The 21,732-nt window shown below is 38.4% G+C and overlaps 1 protein-coding gene across 1 annotated transcript in view; it reads right to left on the bottom strand.

Annotated features, from left to right (window-relative positions):
- CNTNAP2 (contactin associated protein like 2) overlaps window positions 1–21,732 on the bottom strand; it is an 816,026-nt gene that overhangs the window by 23,882 nt on the left and 770,412 nt on the right. The window contains exons 17-20 of the mRNA XM_030444894.1: window positions 15,046–15,264; window positions 12,299–12,535; window positions 4,872–5,117; window positions 3,400–3,533 (exon numbers count right to left, since the gene is read on the bottom strand). Coding sequence (XP_030300754.1) covers window positions 3,400–3,533; window positions 4,872–5,117; window positions 12,299–12,535; window positions 15,046–15,264 — 836 coding nt within the window. The remainder of the gene's footprint in view (window positions 1–3,399; window positions 3,534–4,871; window positions 5,118–12,298; window positions 12,536–15,045; window positions 15,265–21,732) is intronic.

Consider the following 21,732-nt stretch of genomic DNA (forward strand, 5'->3'; position numbering starts at 1 on the left):
CTTCTCTGCAGACTTCTGCTTTGCTTCAATAAGCAGACTGGGGAGCTATGAGACTGCACCTACTCCCTCATGCCTTGGATGCCCTAGCTGGATTTTCAAGAGAAAAATCGGGATGTGGAGTGATGAAGACATTTAACTTCTGGGTCTTATAATATGTGGCCTAGACATGGCCAAATTCAGAACAAATGGAAATGTCCTGTGAATCTTGCAATACAGGCTCTGCTGAAACCATGTGAGAAGAAAAAGGATATGGAAGAAAATTCCTCTCCAATGGAGTGGTTTTACAGAATAGAAAGTAAAGAATAATCTTTCAAAAGGTCTCAAGGTTTGAAACTGCTTCAGCTGATGCAGAAAGAAGGTAAAAGTTTGCAAAACTTCTATGTACCTCAGCATCTCCCCCTGTCTCTCTGCAGCAGCTGCAGGAAAGGCATCACAGTCATGTTTTACAAACATAAAGTCACAGGGGAACACGCTACCCCTAAACAAGGTTGTTTGGATTCTGGTTTTCCCACTGTATAAATCTGCTAGTAAGAAAAAAGATCTGACTCCATGTTCTGATCTTTGTGGTAAGGATATTCCACCCTCTTGTTTACTGATGAGTGAAAGGAGTTTAATATGAAAACATTTTGTCTGCCTTTTGGTTACCTGGGGTTCAGTGGGGATGTGATTACTTGTCTTTATAGATGCCAGTGGCCAATTCCATCATGCACAAAAGAGAAGGAGCAATGGCTCCTTCATGAGCTTTCAGTGTACATATATTGCTGTCTTTACCTGAAAGATTGTAAGTCACACTATAAAATAAATTTGAGTAAATTCAGTAAAGGATAAAATCAACAGAACTGAAAGAAGCTCAGGGATATTCTGTGAGCCCAAAGGAAAAATTAAGAAAATATGAATTGGTGAATCATTCATCGAATTGTGATTCTGATGAGTATGATTTGAATTCTATTCCGCTGTTGTTTACAGCATGAGTTCCTGTGAGAACTGAAGACCTAGACTGCTGCAACATCAGTAATATCATTATAATTAAGAAATATGCAAAGTTCAGAGTCTATATTTCTTTATATTTTGGAAAACATATATAATTTAGGATTATAGGAATGAGATTCTACATCAATATAAGATTTATTTCACCCCCTAGAGTTCTCATATCAATAGCTTTCGATGCTAGTTTGTCCTCTGTTTGTTAAAAACTCTGGATTTTCAAATCTGAGCAAAAAATATTTTCTTGTGATTTCTGATTGAGAAAAGAGCTTAGCAGTTAAGTATAAAATGGCTGCTTATGCATTAAATATGCAGATGTAATGTATGGTTCTACTCCAGAAAATGATCTGCATTTGCATTTCTGTTGCACTAGCACTTTGAGTAGTACATTAACATCTTTTTTCCCCCTTTGCAAGATGCTGATATATCTTTGTACAACCAAACAGAAACATCTTTGATCCAGATTCCAGTCTGATTTTACTCTAGAGATAAACACAGAAGCAGGGGGTATGAGTCTTGCTCTGAGGATGCAACTATTGCACTTCTTTAAGCTCCAAGTACCTTTTGGAAGGCCTTTCATTGACTTCTGTTAGGGAATTTTTGTCCCTGGCTTTCTTAAAAGAATATTTTACTGATGTGTGAAATAGCATTAATCACCCATGAACACCATAAAAATTGATCAAACAAGTAGAACTTGCTGTTCTTCTAAGCTGAGCTCTTAAAATGTAATTTTCTGGATAATGCGGTTCTCATCTGCCAGTCTTCTGTCATCTTCTTCTTGCTACATATGTGTACTAATGTAGCCTTGGATGTGTGCCATGGTTACTAATATCTACTATTTTACTAGAGATGAAGGATAGGAATTAGTATTAGCAAACATTAATTTTACCCATGTCATGGCAATTACATAAAATCAAATCTTTGTCCCTGACTTTAGATAAATTGCTTCTCTTGACACCTAAATCAAGTGTATTCCCTTAACCTTATCTTTGAGAAACCACTGTTTTCTCAGTAACCAGCAAATGAGAGTGCATTATTTAATGTATAACTAATTACTGAATTATCTACAGTCAGTGGGTGTAAAAAAATGAAACAGAAAAAAAATCTTTTGATATACTCTGTTACAACCTTTGTCATCTTTACTACATAATTTGCTACCATTTTTTTCATCTTGGTATTTCAGGAATAAGGACAGAATGCTAATTAAAACAATTAACACTACATATTGTTCTTGTGGTTTTGTTACCTTATGGGCATACAATATTACGGATGTATTTATTTCAAACCTCATCTCAAATCATGATTGACTGGACAATAAGTCTGATTTTGTGTAAATAATGAGTTTTCTTCTGCCTGTTAGCATCGGGCATTTTCTCACAGAGTTCAATAATGAACCTGTTACTGTCTTTATATACAAGTGAAAATGCTGAGAGTCATGGTAAAACTCTAGTTCACATAGTTAAAGCTGTAGCAACTTATTGCATGGCTGTAGATTTTTTTTAATCTCTGGTACTACAGTGTTATTAAAGTAAGTTAAAAAGACAGGTATTCTAAGTTAGAACTTGCTTTAAGATCTCAAAAATACTGAGTGCTCTTGAAGTGAAGCTTTGATGAGAATAAATCCTTCTTGTGACATTTTTATGCCATGTAAGGATGTGGACACCCAAATGTAAGGATGTGACACCCAGGAAATAAAAGCCAAGTGCTGTAATGACCACAGAGGGAAAGAAAGCTGCTTGAAAACATTGATTGCTTCTTGCAGTGCTCCACTCTTTAAATAGTATATTTAAATAGTATTCTCAATGTTTTCTACTCTGAGATATGGACAGATGAAGTTTCTGCCTGTGCCATACCAAAATGTAAATAAAGCAGAAATATGTGTGTAATAATACTCTGTCTCAGATTCTTCTTGCACAAATACTTAAGCATCTGGTCATCTTTGCAGAACAGCTCTTCTGAGATGACTGTACTGCAAGGTAAATTTCAATTTAAAGTTATTTTGATTTGCAGGCTCAGGACTCCCAGCATGATATTTAGTTGTCAGTGCATCAGCCTCTACTGCCATTTAAGATGCTGTAGGGCATCTGTCCTGGCTTCCAGCTGCTGTTACTGAATGGTGCAGGTTTATTCTAAGTACCATATCATCTATCAGCCCAGATGTCTCTGATACCATCTATGCCTGTATTAGCCCAGCTGTTATCACACTAGAACGAGGATTTCAGAACAACATGACTTGATGGAATAGAAGGAGAGACTAGTTTTTCTTAACTCTTAGGAGTGATATCCACAAGCGGCAACCCATCTACTGAACCTATTTCGTAATATTTCCACTGGTATCTTCAGATGGATGGAGACCATGAAGACACAAAATGCTGCAAGCTCTAAGTAATGGCATAAAAACAACCTTCAACTTACCTGAAGCGCTATGTCCCGTCCACTCCGTGTAATGTTTACAGTATGGGGCTGTCCATTGGCCATGTTTCTGTAGTCGACATCAATGTTACTTGGCTCTTTGGTGCCTCCCAGGCTGTACCGAATTTGCAGATTCCCTAGTGAAAGAAATGTGAAAAGCACCCTCATTTGCCCCTCTTTAGTTTTTCATACAGCTGTTATCCTATTGCACTTCTGTTGCTCTCAGAGCTGGTCTAGAAGCATCAGTGTTTGAGATGATAAAACTGCTGGGCTGAAACTGCTTCTACTTTGTAATCCAGAAGTGTGACCAGAATCTCAAAACCAAAGTAGGTAAACACTAGAGACTGAAAACCAAACAAATATGAGCTATGCCTTGAACAGTATTGAACATTGGTAAAAAAGCGAGCACATCAAGTAGCACTTGACTATTGCGATTACTACCCTTCCTGCAGTAAAACTCTTTGAAGTTATCCAAAGCAGGGTTTTCCAAAGAACAGATCATTGATATGTATCAAATAAAGGCAAAATTACAACAATGGCACACTGACACAACATCTACACAAGGGACTTCCTTGCTCTCATACGTAATTATTGTTGAGTGTTGACTGTCTGGACTGTCATGGAAATTTATAAATGCATAGTGAAATGCAAAGCTCATTCTTTATTTTTAGAAAAGTATACTCAAAAGTGGTTCATTGATATTCATGACATACTGCCAGATAATTTTTTCTTTTCTAAACAAAAGCAAAGTGTCTGCTTTTCTTACCAAATTTTAGTACTTGATTAAAAGGAACGATGTTTGAAAAAGAAAATGCAGACTCTGTCCCAGAAGTGCAGCCCTTGACCTTTATAAGAGTTGTTTCAATATCTGACATGAGATTTCTCTCATGTACCTTCTTTCTTCCCCATGAAGGGAACAAAATGAGTGGCATGTGTAAGAGAATTACAGTAATATCTTCCTAAATATGATTTTCATGGGATACTTAAGCACTATTTGGAATCAAAGTATATTCAGTTTATATGTGATTTTAATACTGTAGCAAATGGTCCACCTTCAACCATCAAAAAATTGTTTACAACTTTTTATACTATGCTATATTCATATTTTACAAAGTAGCCAGATTTTCAGAAGAGCCATAAACTGCACTTTACACTGGCTACTGGTGATATTGGCATCAGTTCATCAATTCAAGGGCCTACATCCTCTGTCCATAATGCTGGGTCATGGTATGGATCTGACTGTTACAGCAGGCAGTTTGCTTTTTGTTTTCCTGTTTCATTTTGATAATGAAGCTACACTAAATGAAGAGTTTACATCAATTCAAAATCTACTATGGTACAATAGAGGTTCGGGTCCCATGTACTTTCCTTTTTTCATGAGAAGGCTGAAGAGACTTTCTCATTAGTTCAGAGCTCCATCCAGCCTATATTATCAATAGTGTCTTAAATGGAGAGAGCCCAGAGCAGCTGCTTACCAGATGGCTTGACAAGCACAGCTATGAAGTCCTGGGTATAGGAGCTAATGTACAGTAAGACACAGGGGGACTTGGTGGTACTGAAGCTGAAGCTGAGCTCTTCTTTATTCAAGTTGAAGTCGGGTGCTGTGGTCTCAGGATCTGTAGAACTCAAAAGTGTTCGGCTAACTAAATCCTTCATGCTAGTGCCTGGGGAGTGGAAGTTGTAACGAAGCCACATTCCCTCTTCAAAAAATGCTCCAACATCTTGAACACGAGACAAAAAAAAAAAAATAAAATTAAATGTGCAGATACCTTTTGGATCAAACTGGATCAAACGTAATAATCTGGGCATGTTTCTACTACTGCATTTAATTAATATCGCCAATTCTTAGGCCAAGACCTTCACTATTTTCCAATGAGAATCAAAACTCCATTTTATTAGTGAGTACCTCAATTTACAGAGTGAAGGAAAGATTTCCTTTGGGTTTCACAGATCATCTATGTTGATATCACCTGTCAGTACTACAAACTGGAAGGAAGACCCATTAGATTTTTTTCTTATTGAAGGCAGGCTTGCAGTAGACAATGTTCCAAAGAAGGAAATGCAAGGAAGGTAGATTTAAGGGATAGTGGTAAGCAAACACTATCAAGAAAATGGAAAAACAGCAATTTTGACCAGCAAATATGAGTGGATTTGGGAAGACCTCACAAAAGATTGATGGCAGTTACAGCACCTGAGAGATTTTAAATAGGATTGGACAAAATGCTAGAAAGCTACCAATTGCTAGTAGAGTCCTTCATGAGAGCTGCATAACCAGGATGCCTTTACTGGAAATAAAATTAACTATGAAGCTTAAATCAAGGGGAAGAAGGCAAGAGATATGTAAACTGTAGCTCCCAGGAGATGCTATTAAGACAAAGTTTTCAAACTAATATGAGATGAAATGTCATATTTCAACATTTTTGACAGAAACTGAAAGTACTTTTGGCAGAATGAATATGTGCAGCTGAAAAAGCATTCTCGTAATGATGCAGTCCTGCCTATTTCTAAACATTAAAACCATAATTCAAGGTTGACATTCTTACAGTGAAAGAAGACTTTGACAGCCTCCTAAGGGAATCACAGCACAGTTGCCTATCATTGGTAGTCTATAACCTACCAAATCTATTGGGGATGTCTGCACTGGCTTCCTCTGGTGCTCATTAATTCAGTGACATTGTGGTCCTGGATAGGCTTTGATGTCTGGGACAACATCTTTGAAGGAACTTTATAAATTACATGTGAACTTGATTAAGCAGATATATTTATGAGCATTCCACAAGGGACTAAAGGATGATGAGTAATGCTAGTGAACATAGCATACACATACAGTATTTAAAGAGCAGTTATAAGCTATGCTTAAGGAGGTGACCAGTCTTTAAAAAAAAGTCTTTTATCAATCCTTCCTATATGATGAAAAGTTGCCACAGGTTGGTACAAATCTACTCAACTTCTGAAAAATCAACTCATTATTTTAATTTTAAAAGACATCTATTTTTTGTTGCCTTTTAGCACTAGGAGCATTCACATAATTCTAAGCAAAGGTTTTATCTCAAAACATCTGTAAAAAGATGTCCCTTTTGAAAGCTGTATAGTGACATAGAGCAAGTCAGGAACAAGATTGGAGACTTTATTCAGAGTAGCTGAGCAGAGAAAAAATAAGAAGACTGGTAAAATTATAATAGATTTTATTGATGCTCCTTTCCAGAATTTTGCTGTATCTTGTTCTGGAAAAGTGTTATGCTTTGCTGTTACCATATAAAAATTCTCAAAAATCAAGCAATCATAGTCATTATCACTGTGTAGCCATATAAAACAAGGAATAAAGTTGTGGTCTCAAGGTGCTATAAATAATCTAATCATTCTGATAGACATATAACCATCACTTTATAGAGGAACCTTAAACCACCCTGAAACAGTCATGGGACAGGCAATTCAGTTTAACAACTATATTTTACAGTAGACTCAAGTCCTCCTGGATTAAAAGCAAAGAACTCTATCCTGGAAATATTTCCTCAAGTTGTGACATGTTCTGAATTTAGCTGCAGTGTTGATGATAACCATTAGAACTTGAAAATATAAGGCCATATATATATTGTACCTGGAAGCATTTGCAAGGTGGCTTAAAAATATCCCTGTGCTTACTAGTTTATTTTTCTTTAACTTCTGCTTGTAGCCCAGGCAAGATGCTTCTTGGACAGATACTATACCAGTGATGCTGCTGTGGTGCTGGCAGAGCTGCTGGTCTGAGCTGGGTGCCATGTCCTGGCCTGTGGCAACTTGGCCAGGTGGGACCTCGGCCCTTGTGTAGGCTCTGCACACACACAAAACACACCAATGCAAAATTCTGTTTGTCTCTAGCCTGTTTACTGCTTTTTATGACTTGTATTTTACAAGTGATCTTTGGGATTCCCCACAACAATGCTTGCCTCGGGCCTCTTGCACTGGGAATACTGGAGCCTTCAGCTAGACCTCATCACTGCTCTGGTTTGAACGCAAAAGTGTGCAGTGTAGTTTTTCCAGAGCTGTAAATGTTAGGAATAGGTGCTTTAAATATTCATTATTACAAAGAAAGCTTTAAGTAAACGGTGCTTTCTGAAACAGGAAGGCTTTTTCTTTTAGAAGGGTTTCATGACATAGCAAAGGATGTTCTGTATCCATGTTGATCCATGCTGACAATGTAATTTTCAGTAGTTTCAGCATTACAGGTGCACAAGCTATTGCCATGAGCCTTTGTCCCGGTTTGGGCCAGGATAAAGGTGGATTTCTGTTTCTGTACTTTTGCTTTTACCTAAGTCCCTTGTAAGTAGTTGCATTTGCTGAAATTAACAGCAAGTTTCTCATGCAGTGTGTGTGCTTTTAGGACTGATAACACTTGATGTTTATAGTTACTGCTAGAGACTGGTATGCAGAGCCAAGGACACAGAGGCCCCACCTGAACCCTCCTTTAGGGAGGAACGGACAAGATAGATGCCAGAATTGACCAAACAGAGTATTCCATCCCATATACGTCACACTCAGTATAAATTTGAGGCATCACGTGGGCCGAGCCAGATCTTTTCCTGCTTCCCTTCCTTCACCCGGCATCCTGGAAGGATCCTGTCTGTTCATCTGCCTGTGGTCCTGATCCGTGCCAGCCCATATCTGTGTGTTCCTGCCTCCGGTTCCCAACTGCTGCCGACTCCAGGAGTCCAGCCTGGACTTTCCCAGGGCTGCCCTACAGCCTCGGTGGTGACGTGAGAGTTATTGGGGGAAAGGAGGGAGGAATGTGGTATCCATTTTCCTGTATATTTGTATATATTTAGTAATTTTTCCTATTCATCATTACTGTTTCATTAAAGTTGTGTAGTTTAGTTTCCAACCCATAAGTCTCTCTCCCTTATTCTCTCTCCTTTCTCTATCAAGGAGAGACAGATTAATAGAGAGTGTCTGTTATTCGGTTTAATTGCTGGGTCAGTGTTAAACCGTGACAGCCTTGAAATTTTCCTCACATGCCCAGCACTTCTTATAAGAGAAAGGACAAGAAGAAGGTTCACTATGGTTGTGTGATTGTATTAGGCCCTCAGTAGGAAGATACTGAACCCCCTCAAATTTCAGCTCAGCAAAGAAGTTGATACAAATTATGATCTTTACTGAATGAAGCTGAAGTCATAGTATCAGGGCTGCACAATGCAGCTCACAGGAGAAGGCTATTTAAACTATTAGGAAATACTAGAATGGATTATAGTTTTCTCTATACTGAACATGGGTATAAGATGACTTGGAAATGTTGAGGGCTGATCAATGAAAAAAAGATATCTACTTGGAAGATACAAGCATATCATTTTCCTGAAGGTCTGACAAAAGATATATGAAAGCCCTTGATTCAGGAAACCATATAAACTGCCTGAATAAAATGGTTAAAATGCAGCACAAAACCGGCTGCTGAAATGTGGGGGAGGTTTCCATTCACCACCCTCTGCTTTCTTTTGAAGTATTTCAAATGCTATCTGAAAAATATGTGTCTTGGGAGATCAACCATAAGGTGAAGGATTCCTCTGAAAATTGCCTTTTTGAGTCAGAAGCCTTGGGAAAATTAATGTGGTGGCAACAGATCGGTTTTCTTCAGAAAGGGATATCTATCTCTACACCAGTATATAGGGCAGTCATCCTCTGTTGACAGAGTTTGAAAAGGTTTGACCTTAATTTGTAGAGGAACCCTGAAAAGGAATTGTGGATCATTAGAAATTATTTTATCAAGCAAGATGCATATCCTCAGCATGAAAAGTTTTACAAAACTGTACAGCTTCAATTTGAAAAGGGATGAAGCAAAATCTAATCTAAAACTTCCACACAAAATGCACAAGGATTCAGAACTGACAAACTTACTTTGAAGGTTACAGTTATCTGGTCACCTGCTTAGTCTCTCTCTTCCCACTGAGCTATTCTTATTTTTGTAAACTTTCATTCTGTCTGGAATCAGGAATATTGAAAGACTGGAGGAAAAAGCCAACTCGCAACAAATGCTCTCATTTGTCTTTCAAAAATACCACAATCTCATGATATTTCTGGGCCACTGTAAAGACCTAAGAATATATAAACAGCAACCTGATTCTGCTTTGCTGTTGGTTTAACATCAGTGAAATGGCAGTGTTGGTTCTTGTCTTCTCAGACAGTTATAATGTTCCTGGTAGTCATAGTCACATCCAGATCTTGTCTTCTTTCTCCATTACTTTTTCCTTACCTGGGAAAAGCATTATGAGCATGGCACAGGTGATGCTTGTAGCAAAACGAACCTCTTTTAGGGTACGGCGCTTCAAGGGCCAACCAGGTGTTCCAGCAGAGACTCACAAACAGTGCTCCGAGCCTATAGCCCACAGGGTTGACCAGCCTGGAACGGTGCTGTTGCTCTGAGAGCAACTGGCCTCTCTGCTGGCTTGCTCAGGAGTGAGCCCCACCTGTGCTCACCTTTTATTGGCCCCTTGGTCCTGCTCATGCGCAGTGGGGGCCCACCCTAATTGGGCACAGGTGGGCTTAACACAAGCTCATGCTCACTCCCTGGCAATTAGTGGCACCTGGTTGCCTCGTTACACTACAGATGCTGAAGAGCTTTAGCAAGACATTCTACCTGGAGGTGTGTATACAGAAGATACAGAACTCATCAGAGTTTATGGCAATTGAATTAGCTCTGCACTGACAACTGGGATAGGAATGTTAATAGGGATTGTCAGGAGTCAAGTGCAAAATGTTACTCCTAATAGATAATGAAGAAACAGATCTGTAGAGCTACCAAAAACCCACCGACCCCTCAAAAACCCTGCCAATTTTAACATTTAAAGAGTTGCACCATAAGAGGTGGAATCTACCTTCTGCAATATAACAGCTATCACTGCCTCACAACTGCCATCTCACATTTTTCTTAGTAAACTCAAGACCTGGCTTGTGTCACTTCTACTTGGGGAAAAAGGAGAAAGTAACGTGGGTTACTTCTCTGAAATAACTGTACTTGGTTTTTTTGGAGGCTGGGCAACAATGAATTTTGGCAGTACAGAAAAAACCTAAAAGTTGAATAACAGAATATGGCATGGTAGAATTTTTTTTTTTTTTTTCCCTTTGTGAGTCAACACGTGATCTGTTCCAACCCGAAACAGTTTCCTATAATATAGTTAGACAAGTGAACAGAAATTCTAAATATCCACTACCATTCTTCAAATCATGAGAAACTGTTTGCTAAACTAACTGGAATCACTGATTCACATTCTCTGGGCCTACTGTGTGTACAGTCCTGAATGTGATGGATATGCTTAATAATACATCTTTGAAGCAGCACAGCATAGTGAAATCTGGTGAAATTCCTGCATTTAACCATAGTGGAAGATATTGCCTAGAGGAGTGGCTGCTTCACTTCTGCTGCACTAGACATCGTAATCGTTGGAATTTACAGGATAATCATGCTAGAGGATAATCATGCTAGAGTATAATCAGATTAACTGCTGATGTGAAAGCAGTCCCTTAGCTTTTAGAAGAGCAAAGGTTACAGTAAAGCAAAGACAGGTGTGTATAAATGAAGGTGTCTGCGGTGTGTGAAAATACAATCCATAACCCACCACCAGGTAAAAAGACTTGGTTTCCTCTAAGTGTGGGGAAGGGAGCATTATGGACATTTGCGAAGTAATTTTCAAAGTTGGACTTGAAAAAGAAAGAATTTTCAAAGTTGGACTTGGAAAGCTCTAGGAAGGAGCTAGAAACCAGAATGTCAAAGGACAGGAGCTTTCCCCTTGTGCCAAGACAGCTTCATGAGGGAATCTGGTGACTGGTTACCCAGCCTGCCTTCAGGATTCCTGGTACCATGGGTAATGTTAAAGCAGAAGAACAATTTATGAGGCTAGAGCTTTCATTAACACAACAGCTGCTGCTGAGAAGACCCTTTCCAATTTTTAGGTGAAACTATAGGATTAGAGCCTTTTGAGAAAAAACAATTAGGGCTATATGTACCAAGTAAAGCATAGTGAAAGAGGTGCTGAGACATTAGCACCTCAGGCAAGTGTGATGAAACCTTTAAAGGTATTGAGAAGACTATTTCATTAATGAGAATATCCTATAAAATGGAAGGGAAATGATTGCCTGCAAAAACTGCAAACTGCCCAAACATTTGGAAAATACCATTCCCATTTCTACTTACTTTTTCACAATAATTTTTGTCAAAATAAGAAAAAAAACATTTGGGAATAAATTAACATCTCTATTCTAGCTTTGCTTTCTTTGTAACATTACTCTTTCCCTCACTTCTTGTTTTTCTTTCTTACTCAGATCTGTGTGTCCATGGTAAATTTGTCTCCTATAATCACTGTTTTGAAAACTCAGTATATACTTCAGGCATTTCCAAAGGACTGACATAGCTGTGGGTGATCTGTACATTTCCTTACCACGTTCAGTCTCTAACCCACTCTAAACTACTAAAAGACTTGATTTGATTATGCACAGATAGATAAAATTTTTAATACAAATTCTGGTCTCCCAATTCAACCCTTATATTTCCAAATATGTTTCTGAGTGTGACATGGTAGTTTTTGTTTAAATCCATGTTTTTTCTAAAGAAGTAACTAGGACATTGTGCTAGTGAGAATTTATTGTTAGAAGACTCAAGACCACAGAATACAGTCTGCCAGATCTACTACAACTATATGTATTCCTGTGACATTAATTGTTGTATTATTTGATTTAAACAGGTATATATTAGCACTAATGGGAGATATAATTTTAAATCATCACATTTAAATCCTGGGTGTATAACCTTCCTGTTTGTAAGAAGCATTAGACAGGATTTACTCATTTAATTAATAAGAGTGTAAACATAACTTCTGTTGTGTTTTTTTCTCACGCAGATACTTCTTCCATACTCTGTCTCCTGCCCTAATGCATTTACCTTTAATGCAGAAGGGTCCATCATAGGCAGTTCTGGAGCAGTCACAGGAGTAGCCATTGTATTTCTCGACACATTTTCCCCCATTTGCACAGTACATCCCATAGCTGGTACAATGGCCAGAGCAGCCAGGCTTCACCCCTGGGGTGACTTTTGCTCTGTCTTCCAGGTCCAGGGTTACTCCGTTCATCCTCAGTGAACGAATGCAACCTAGGAAGCCTCGCTGGCCTCCTGCAGCACCTGAGAGGGAAGGGAAAACTGTGAGACAACACTGAACATGTTTTATTATTGTCACTTTATATGAAATATCCTGCCAAGCTTGTGACAACAGGTGTAAACTACTTCTTTGTAACTCTTAATCCCTCCTCTTAATGGGATTTAAATATGTGAAATCTAGCTTTTTGATACTCTATCATAAGTAAGCATAAATAGTAGGTCTGTTTGTTTTACACTAATTAGACATCAGAGATTCTAGCCCTCCATTGGAAGACTCAGTTTTATGTCAGCTTCAAGATTTTTAGAGATAACAGTGGAAGAAATGGGCTTGGCTTGATTGCTAAGGTATAGCCATATTCTCCATATGTTGAGTGATGATATTAATAATGCTATAATATGTTTTGCAGTGTTATATTTTTAAAACCAGGATGGGAAAAGAAGGAAAAGATTTAAATCCTCACTTTCGGTTGCAACAGGCATTATGGATGTTAATTTCCAAAAGACATTTGACTATACTGTTCAGTTGCCTGAGTACAGGGTGAAGGACATAACAATGAAAAATTAATCTCAATAATCTGGGTTGATACGGCTTTTCTTAGCAGTCAATAAGATCTGTTTCCTTTTTTCTTCCTGGTAAATGATGAAAAATGTGATTTCATCTAGGAAAGCTTTGTCTAGGACTGGTTTATAGACCACAAAACCCCCTAAAATTCAAGCAAGTAAAAATTAGTGGCTGTCCTCCTTTCTTCTCATCTTCTTATGTCTGATAAGTGCAGTGCTGCAGGTGTTGAAAAGTTCCTGAGGAGATCTGAATGCTCAACATCACAGAGCACAGAGGCTGATATGTGTTTGGGAAATGTGATTTGTGTGGCTGATACGAGTGGGAAAGAGGACTAAATGCAAACCAAGGAGAAAGGGCTGCTTCAAATCAGCTGCTGGTAACTGGATACCTGGAGGAAGATGAGGCAACACTCTGTCTCTGCTGTGCACAGGACAGAGGGCATTCAGGTGTGATTGTATTCTAGGTAAAACCATATATCCAGTGCAGTAACAAAAAAACCCTGTAAAATATCTAACTCTCTCACCTCCTGGGTACTGTTCTAGCCTCTAGGATATAAAGTCACCATCCCTCAGGCTCTCTTGCTGGCTGAACTAATAGATATTTAGTCTATAGAATATATATCAGGAGTCACCACAACAATCCTTGCTCAGTATTACTCTCCAGACCCCCATGATCAGTATGTTCATTTGGGAAATTCCAACTCATATTGACTCTCTGACTCTGGGTAGAGATTTTTTGGGATGTGTGCTCCAATCACCCAATGACTGAAAAAATGGTATGATTCAGAAAGAAAAATCTGGTGCAGATTTGGACATTAAGTTTTTGGCAATAAAGGTACGAGGTATTTCACAGCATTGCTGGTGTTACAGTTAATTAAAAATCTTTATTATTATTCCCCAAGAACTTCTGGGGTTAGTCTTTTTTCCATCCAAGAACTGGATGGAAAAGGCTGGAAAAAAAATCCATCTCTTAACTGTTTTCAGCAAAAATCTTGGTATTTAAGAGGTTAAGACTGCATCTTCTAAACAAAGTGCACATTGGAGCTTATTTTGAAACTGCCTTTAGTCAGGATCACAGCAGTAAAAGTCAGAATCTGAGAGTGTAAATACTGACAGCACATTTGGTGACACATTATACATGGTTTGCAGAGACACTACACTGTTAAGGCTTTAAACACAATTTTAATTCATTTCTGCAGTCAAATCCTGACTCGCAAACAGAAAAAAAACAGAGAACGTGGGGTTTTTTTCCTTTCTTCCTTCTCTCTGCTTCTGTTAACAGGTATTTGGATAAGGAGGAAAGTGCTTCTTTGCTCAGCATTTCATACATTTCTGATTCCAGCTAATGGCACTTGGCATGCCTGCACTTCAAAGCTCGTAGGTAAGCACAGGAGAAATACTAGGGCTGCTGGAATAGCTGGAATGTAGTGGAAGCCAGTAGCTCAAAAAAAAAGCAGCTGGATTTATTTGCTTCCGAGGAATGTATTTGTGTAACACTGTGTGATGTCTTCCTACACTGGATGGGCAAAAAGCAAATAGAACTCAAGAGAGAGGATATGAATGCAAAAGAGTGGGCAAGAATCAAAACGAGAGTTGAAGCGATTCCAAGGTTAGGCTGAGCACTGCAGGCAGATGCAGTCCTGGCAAGAGGTAAGAGCTATGCAGAATTTTCCACTTTTGTGGTGAATAAGTATTTCAAGTGTGTGAGAGACACTCTTGGAAAAAGGAGTTTGACACTACTGCCTGTGAGAGGCACTTTCAGCAAGGATCTGCAGGTGGATAAAGAAAAGAATTCTTACTCCTATTTCTGTAATAATGGATATCCCTATAAGTTTTTTTTTTTCCCCTTTTCTGTACTGTCATGCAAATGCTTCAAGAGCACTATTTTCCGCATGAACTGTTGCTGGCAAGGAGCAAAGCTAAGAGTGTTCATCACATGAGAGCAAAGTCTGGTTACCTGCTCTGCATCTTACCGACATAGAGCTGGCTGTACAATTCCAGTCGTGTGTGTCCTTCTGTTGGTGCTTTCCGGACCTCCACGGGCAACTGGTCTACTTGCAGGCTGGCTTGTTTGACATTCCTCTCAGCGTTGACCCGATGCCACTGGTCATCATTGAGCTGGTTGGGAGATCTAACAACAATTTCCACAGGCCCATTTCCAACATCAAATGAAAAGGAAACCTCTGTAGCAGCTGAAACATCGAGTAAAAGAAAACCCATCTTATGCTGTAAACAAATTCACTTCTACTTCTTAAGCAGAAAGGAGTCATACTTAACTAGAAATAGCCACTGTTCGTTCTAACTTGAGTAGGGGCTAAAGTACTGCCAAGGAAGCCATTGGGAAAACTTTCTATAGTATGTGATCAAATCAGCTTGGAATGTAAAATTTAATCAGAATAAATTAGATACTCAAAGAGGATTTTTTATTTCCATTAATAATTTCAACAATGTCAGAGACACCTGTTCACCAGCTTTCAGAAGAAAACCTGAACAGTCCTTGAAACAATGACATTGTTACTTAAAAAGTACAGAGGAATTCTACTTTTTTTGTTTTGTTTTGAGAGGCAGTTATTTTACAACGACATAATAATGCAGTGGTAATGACCTACGTGAGATTTTTATGTCTGAAAAAGAAATGGATCCTTAGCAAGCACTACAGTGCTCTATTTATAATGGATAATTCAAAACATGTTTAGAAATTTAACAAATGTCCACTAGGTTCTCTTAGACATACCTCCAGGTTATCCTCTGAAAACTACATAGCTGACAGTAATTACTAAATAGGGAGTTCCAATAAATGATTTTTTAATGAAGAAACACAATTTTGACTTTGCTATTGACATTTAGTTTTTGTAATTTGGGGTGGTAAATTATCATCCTTCCATCAGATGGAAGGATTGCCAGAAAACAGACTATTAATGGTAGCATTCACAAAGGATTTTAGACAGAAGACAACCAAGTGTTAAATTTTTAAAAATTATTATTTTTTTTTACAGATAAAATACAAAAGCAGCAGCACCCTTTTAATTCTTCTGAAAAACCTCAGGTGTCCAATTAGGGTCACAGTGTTCCAGTACAGCCTGTGATTTCTTGTTTGGTTGTATCAATAAAACAGGGTTATAAAAATCTTACTCAGCAAGGTTATTAAATTGTGGTAGAAGCACCACTCCATGGTCATTATCACTTTCAATACTGATAAGCAGAGGGAAATATTTTTGTACATGGTTTAGGAGGTTTTCACAAGGTTTTGCCAGACTGAATTAAATGCATTTTCATGGAAAATCTTTAAGGATAGGAATAAACTTTTCACACAGAGTATTCTTTTAAACCAGATTTCTTTTCCATTTGACATATCTGATTTTTTTCTGCAGAACTGGCTATTTCTAAAAGAAAAATTGAAAGCATACTTGAATACTCTGTTCTCTGCTGAATAGAATAAATTCATTTCTTGAATGAACTGCCATGCATTTACTCTCTTTGGCTTTTTGCACTTTGCAGGACAGAAAATCTGTATGAGCCAAAGCTTTTGCCATTAAAGAAATACAGATGTTTAATTTTAATGTTATTATGCCTTATAGCCTCAGTGGTTCTGTCAATAAACTCAGGCAAAGTAGGAAATAGAGTAAAATCTCTCAAATACTTAAATTATATGTTGTATTCAAGTCTATTTTCAAGGGTATGTGTATAATTCTCCTTTTTGTTTTGAAGAACTGCCTCAGGTCTCTTTACTGTCAGTCTTGAATTGCTTCTCAAAAGCCATCTGTCTGCAAGGCTGTAAAATGAGAACCCCCTAGTAGACTTTTCATCATATTCTGAAGCAACTGATGGCACTATTATTGCCTGTGGGTATCTTGAGTACAATCCCATGCAGGATTTTTAAAACCTCTGCAAGAATGCTTCTTTTTTTTGCAAACTCTTGGTTTTCTGGATAGAAACATCTTTAATTTTTTAAAAGGAAGATTACTCTCCCTTTAAAAGAGAAAAAGAATGTGGAGACAATTGGCAAATAGTGGTATTTCAAGTATAAGTTTTGTGCTTGCATAATCTTGGCTTTAAACTGAAATCTGTATCACAACCTGGAAGACTTGAAGTGAAATTGTTACTTACTGGAGAAAATTATCCACTCTGACATAGGAGTACCATTTGTATAAATTCATATTATATTTCTATATTTAGTCTTATAGTTAGGGAAGGAACAGCATTTCAGAAAATCTAATCAAAGTCTGTTTTCAATCCATGTACCAGCTGATATCCTGAAAGTTAGAGAAGGCAGGAGAGTTTCCCTGGACTGTGTTGATCCATCATTTGCAACCTGAAAACATGACTGTCATAAAACAAAGGGGAGGAAACCTACTTGCTAGACTGACGGACTGAAAAAAACATGAAGCATGTCAATGAGAAGAGCTTTGCAGATGGGCAAAAGCTGCACAATATGTCTCAAATATGAGTTATGTTGCTGGTTCCGACTCTATTATCAGGCTCAACTGGAAAGAATTGTGGAGTCTACAGATTATATTCTCCAGCCACAGGCAGCTCTGGGTAAAGTGATTGTTACTTATACCTTAACAGAAATGGATGAACATCTGATAACAGGCACATTACTCAGAAAAAGAAAACAAAAGGAATTGTGCCCCCCCCCCCCCCCATTTGTTCACAATGGCCAACAGAATTGGAGCAGGAATTTTTCAGAAACATGTAAAAAATGAGCTGCACTGGTCATAGAGATTTCTACAAGTCAGTCACTTTCTTGGTCATTAATTCTTTTCCTAATGATAATTTTATTTTCTATTCTACCAAATACCACAAAATCCAAGCCAGCTATTCTAATAAAAACCAATAGGGATCAGATGTTGAACAAACATCTGAAATTGCCTAATTATTATATGAAAAACAAAAATAAGATATATTTTTCTTCCTCATATTAAATCTGTGACACACTTGTCCATAAAAAGGGACACAGCTGAACCACTCTGTAGGAATACCTGGATAGGCTGGAAGAGTGGGCTAACAAGAACAAGCTGAACAAAGACAAATGTAAGGTCTTGCACCTGGGAAAACATAATCCAGGCCTGCAGTACAGGCTGGGATAAACCTGGCTGGGGAGCAGCTCCACCTGGGGTCCCGGTGGACAACAAGCTCAATATATATGAACAATGTGATGTGCAAAAGAAGTGCCACCAATGCTTGCCAGACCATACCTGGAATACTGTGTTCAGTTTTTGTCCTTGCTAAGGAAGATGTAGATAGGCTGGAGAAGGTCACTAAGGTCACTAAGATGATCAAGGAAGCCTGCTGGTCAAGGAAAGACTTGGAGAATTGGATTTGTTCATCGTGGAGAATAGAAGGCTTAGAGGAGACCTTACTGGACATCATGTTCCAGTACTAAATGGTAGCCACAAAGAGGATGGAGACTCCCTTTTTACAAGGAGTCACATGAAAAAAACACGTTAATATTTACTTGTGGGCAGATTCTGACTGGACACAAGAGGAAAACTTTTCAGTTTGATCCTTGCTGATAAATTGCAGTCTCATAATCTCATAATCTCTAGTTATTATGACGCTGCCATCAAATAAAGAGACACTGACAGAAGAGTGGGTGCTTACAAGATGCTAAGCTGTAGGTGTGGGCTCTCCAGACACATTGGCTGTGAAAAAGAAGAGAGGAGAGTGCAACCTTCCTGACAGTGATTTTTTTTTATGGCTGTCTCTATTTATCTCCTTCTCTCCCATTATCCTTTCTCTGAAACCCTTTCTCATCTCCTCCTTTGTATTTTGTTTCTCTTTACAATGTTTCTCTATACATTTTTATACTCTTCTATGGAACTTCCTCATGTTTTGGTTGCCTTACATCAAAGGGAATAGCATCTAACTTCTTTAGGATCCTTTTGAAGGCCTATTTGTAGAACATAAATGCTTTGTTACAGCTAGATTCGGAGATCACTTGCTTGGCTGTAAAACGTGATGCGACAATAAGATAGAAACTGTAGACTAAAACCTTCCAGAAATATTTCCTCCTCCACTTTTCTTGCTTGTACTGTGAAAACAACAGAACAAATATTCTATCTCTGTAAGGGCAACATCTGCCAAGTATCTTGGGCAGTTTGTCCAAGAATTCAGTGAAAAGATTGCAAATTAATACAGAAATGTTAAATGTGTCTAGAGCCAGTAGTTTATGTATCATGTATCTTTATGTGATCAGGTCTTATATCTGTAGTCACTGGAATCCTTCCCATTGACTTTAGTAGACTCTGGATAGGAGAGAAAGCTTTCCAGGCTTTGAAAGCAACTATCTTACCCACCTTTCCCACTTACACATGGACAACTGATTTTAAAGATTCACAATGTCATCTCTAAATTACCTTCCCTGCTGCCCTCATTTCACAGAGATCTGACTGTGCCAATGCTGACATGGCAACGTCATTGACAGTTTATTCCTGGCTACTGGAAATGTGTGGAAAGGCCTATGGATGCTACCCTGAAGTTCTGTATTGGAACAAAAGACCTCATTTGAGGAGGCCACTTCTCAAGAGGTGAAACTAAACATTAAAGCCCTCAAAACAACATCTGAGAGAGAAATTTTGAACCAAGTCACTTGATTGCAATGCAGGAATTACAGTGTAGTTTGGCTGTCTGTTAATAATCAGGGAGTTGTGAAAGCTCATGACCATATTTACAATAATTGGACTTGCAATAATGGAAGATTTCATCCTTTATCTAATTCCCAAATGAAATGGCCATTTGAACTAATAAGCAATAGTTTCACTCATTTGACCAAATTAGTGTGCAGATCTATGCCCAAGATTGCAGTGATCCCTGAGCTAAGTGCCAAATGAATTTAGCTCTGGAAGCTGCACAGCTACATCAGCATGATTCTGCACCAAGAATAATTAGTTCTGATGAGACATCTGCACCTAGGATCAGACCCTGAGTGCTGATTTATGTGGACGTGCTATCTTTCTTAGAATTAATTCAAGTATCTCTCTAACATGGGAGTTCATTGTACAGCCTAGACACATTCTTCATTTGCCTGTGGGTTAACAAATCCAACAACAACAACAAAAAAAAAATGTAACTTTACACTCTCTTGGATCTTCTACACTAATTTATGTAAGTGTCAAGAAGGAAAAAAGGATGAGTAAAGTCATCACTTAACACTCACTTCTCATGGTATAAATCCATCCAAAAGATAGAGTAACAAGTGTGGCTCGGTGTTTTTCTAAGCCTTTAGAACAATCTGATATTCTGTATGGATTAAAAAAACAATCTGTTGGACAGTCACAGAATCACATAACCATTATGTGTTGGAAGGGACCTTTAAAGATAATCTGGTTCAACTGCCCAGGGACATCTTTTACTAGATGAAGTTACTCAGTGCTCCCTCTAATCTGACCTTGAACACTTACAGACATCAACAACTCTGAGAAACCTGTTCCAGCATTTTACCACCCTCACAGTAAAGAATATCTTTCTTATAATCTAAATCTAGCTTCTTTTACTTTCAAACCATTATCCCTTCGTCCTGTCACTACAAGTGCTTAAAAAGTTCTCTCTATCTTTCTTATAATCCCCTTTTATATATTGATAGGCAGCAATAATGTCTCCCTGTAACCATCTCAAGGCTGAACAATCCCTACTTTCTCAGCTTTCTTCATAGAATGGTGGCCCTCTTCTAGGCCCATTTTAACAGGTCCATATTTATCTTGTACTGGTAACCCTGAGCTGGATGCAGTACTCCAGGTGGGCTCTCATAAGAGCAAAGTAGAAAGGGATGATTAGGTCCCTCAGTTTGCTGGCCACACTTCTCATTACATAGCCCAGGCTACGATTAGTAACCCTGTCATGCATATACCTTTCCATACTATTCCACTAGAACCTGTTCTATGATCTTACCAGGAAGAGAGGTGAGGCTGACTGGTTAGTAGTTTACAGACTGGCAGACTGACAGGACAGTTAGCTGTTTTCTTGTTCCTTTATTCCCTGTATTATATTAGACTCCTTCTACTATAATAATCTTCATTTGTTGTCTCCATTCTGAGCCCTTGAAATTCATCATCCTCATCTGTGGGATTTTAATCTTAGATATTCTCAGATATTTTAGATATTTCTAATCTTAGAAATTAGGATCAGTTAATGAGGCTGGACATCTATAAATCCATGCGTCCTGATGGGATGAACACATGGGTGCTGAGGGAACTGGTGGGTGTCATTGCTAGGCTGCTCTCCATCATCTTTGGTAAAGTCTTTGGGAACAGGAGAGGTGCCTGAGGACTGGAAGAAAGCAAATGTCACTCCAGTCTTCAAGAAAGGCAAGAAAGAGGACCCAGGTAACTATATACTGGTCATCCTCATCTCCATCCCTGGAAAGGTGATGGAACACCTCATTCTTGATGCTGTCTCCAGGCACATCAATGACAAGAGGTTTCTCAGGAGCAGTCAACATGGCTTTACTAAGGGGAAGTCATGTCTGAACAACTTTACAGCTTTCTATGAGGATGCAATACAAACCAAAGTTAGGGAAAATAATTTTTGAATGCAAATCAGTTCCCACCTTGAACTTTATGTGAACTATTAGTGACTTGTAAGAGGTGCACATAAAATGACTATTAAAGTGGCATTTATGGTGATGAGAAAAGCATCCCAGCACACTCAAGATGAGAAGA

This window comes from Calypte anna, chromosome 2 (assembly GCF_003957555.1).
Source record: "Calypte anna isolate BGI_N300 chromosome 2, bCalAnn1_v1.p, whole genome shotgun sequence".
Lineage (NCBI taxonomy): Eukaryota > Metazoa > Chordata > Aves > Apodiformes > Trochilidae > Calypte > Calypte anna.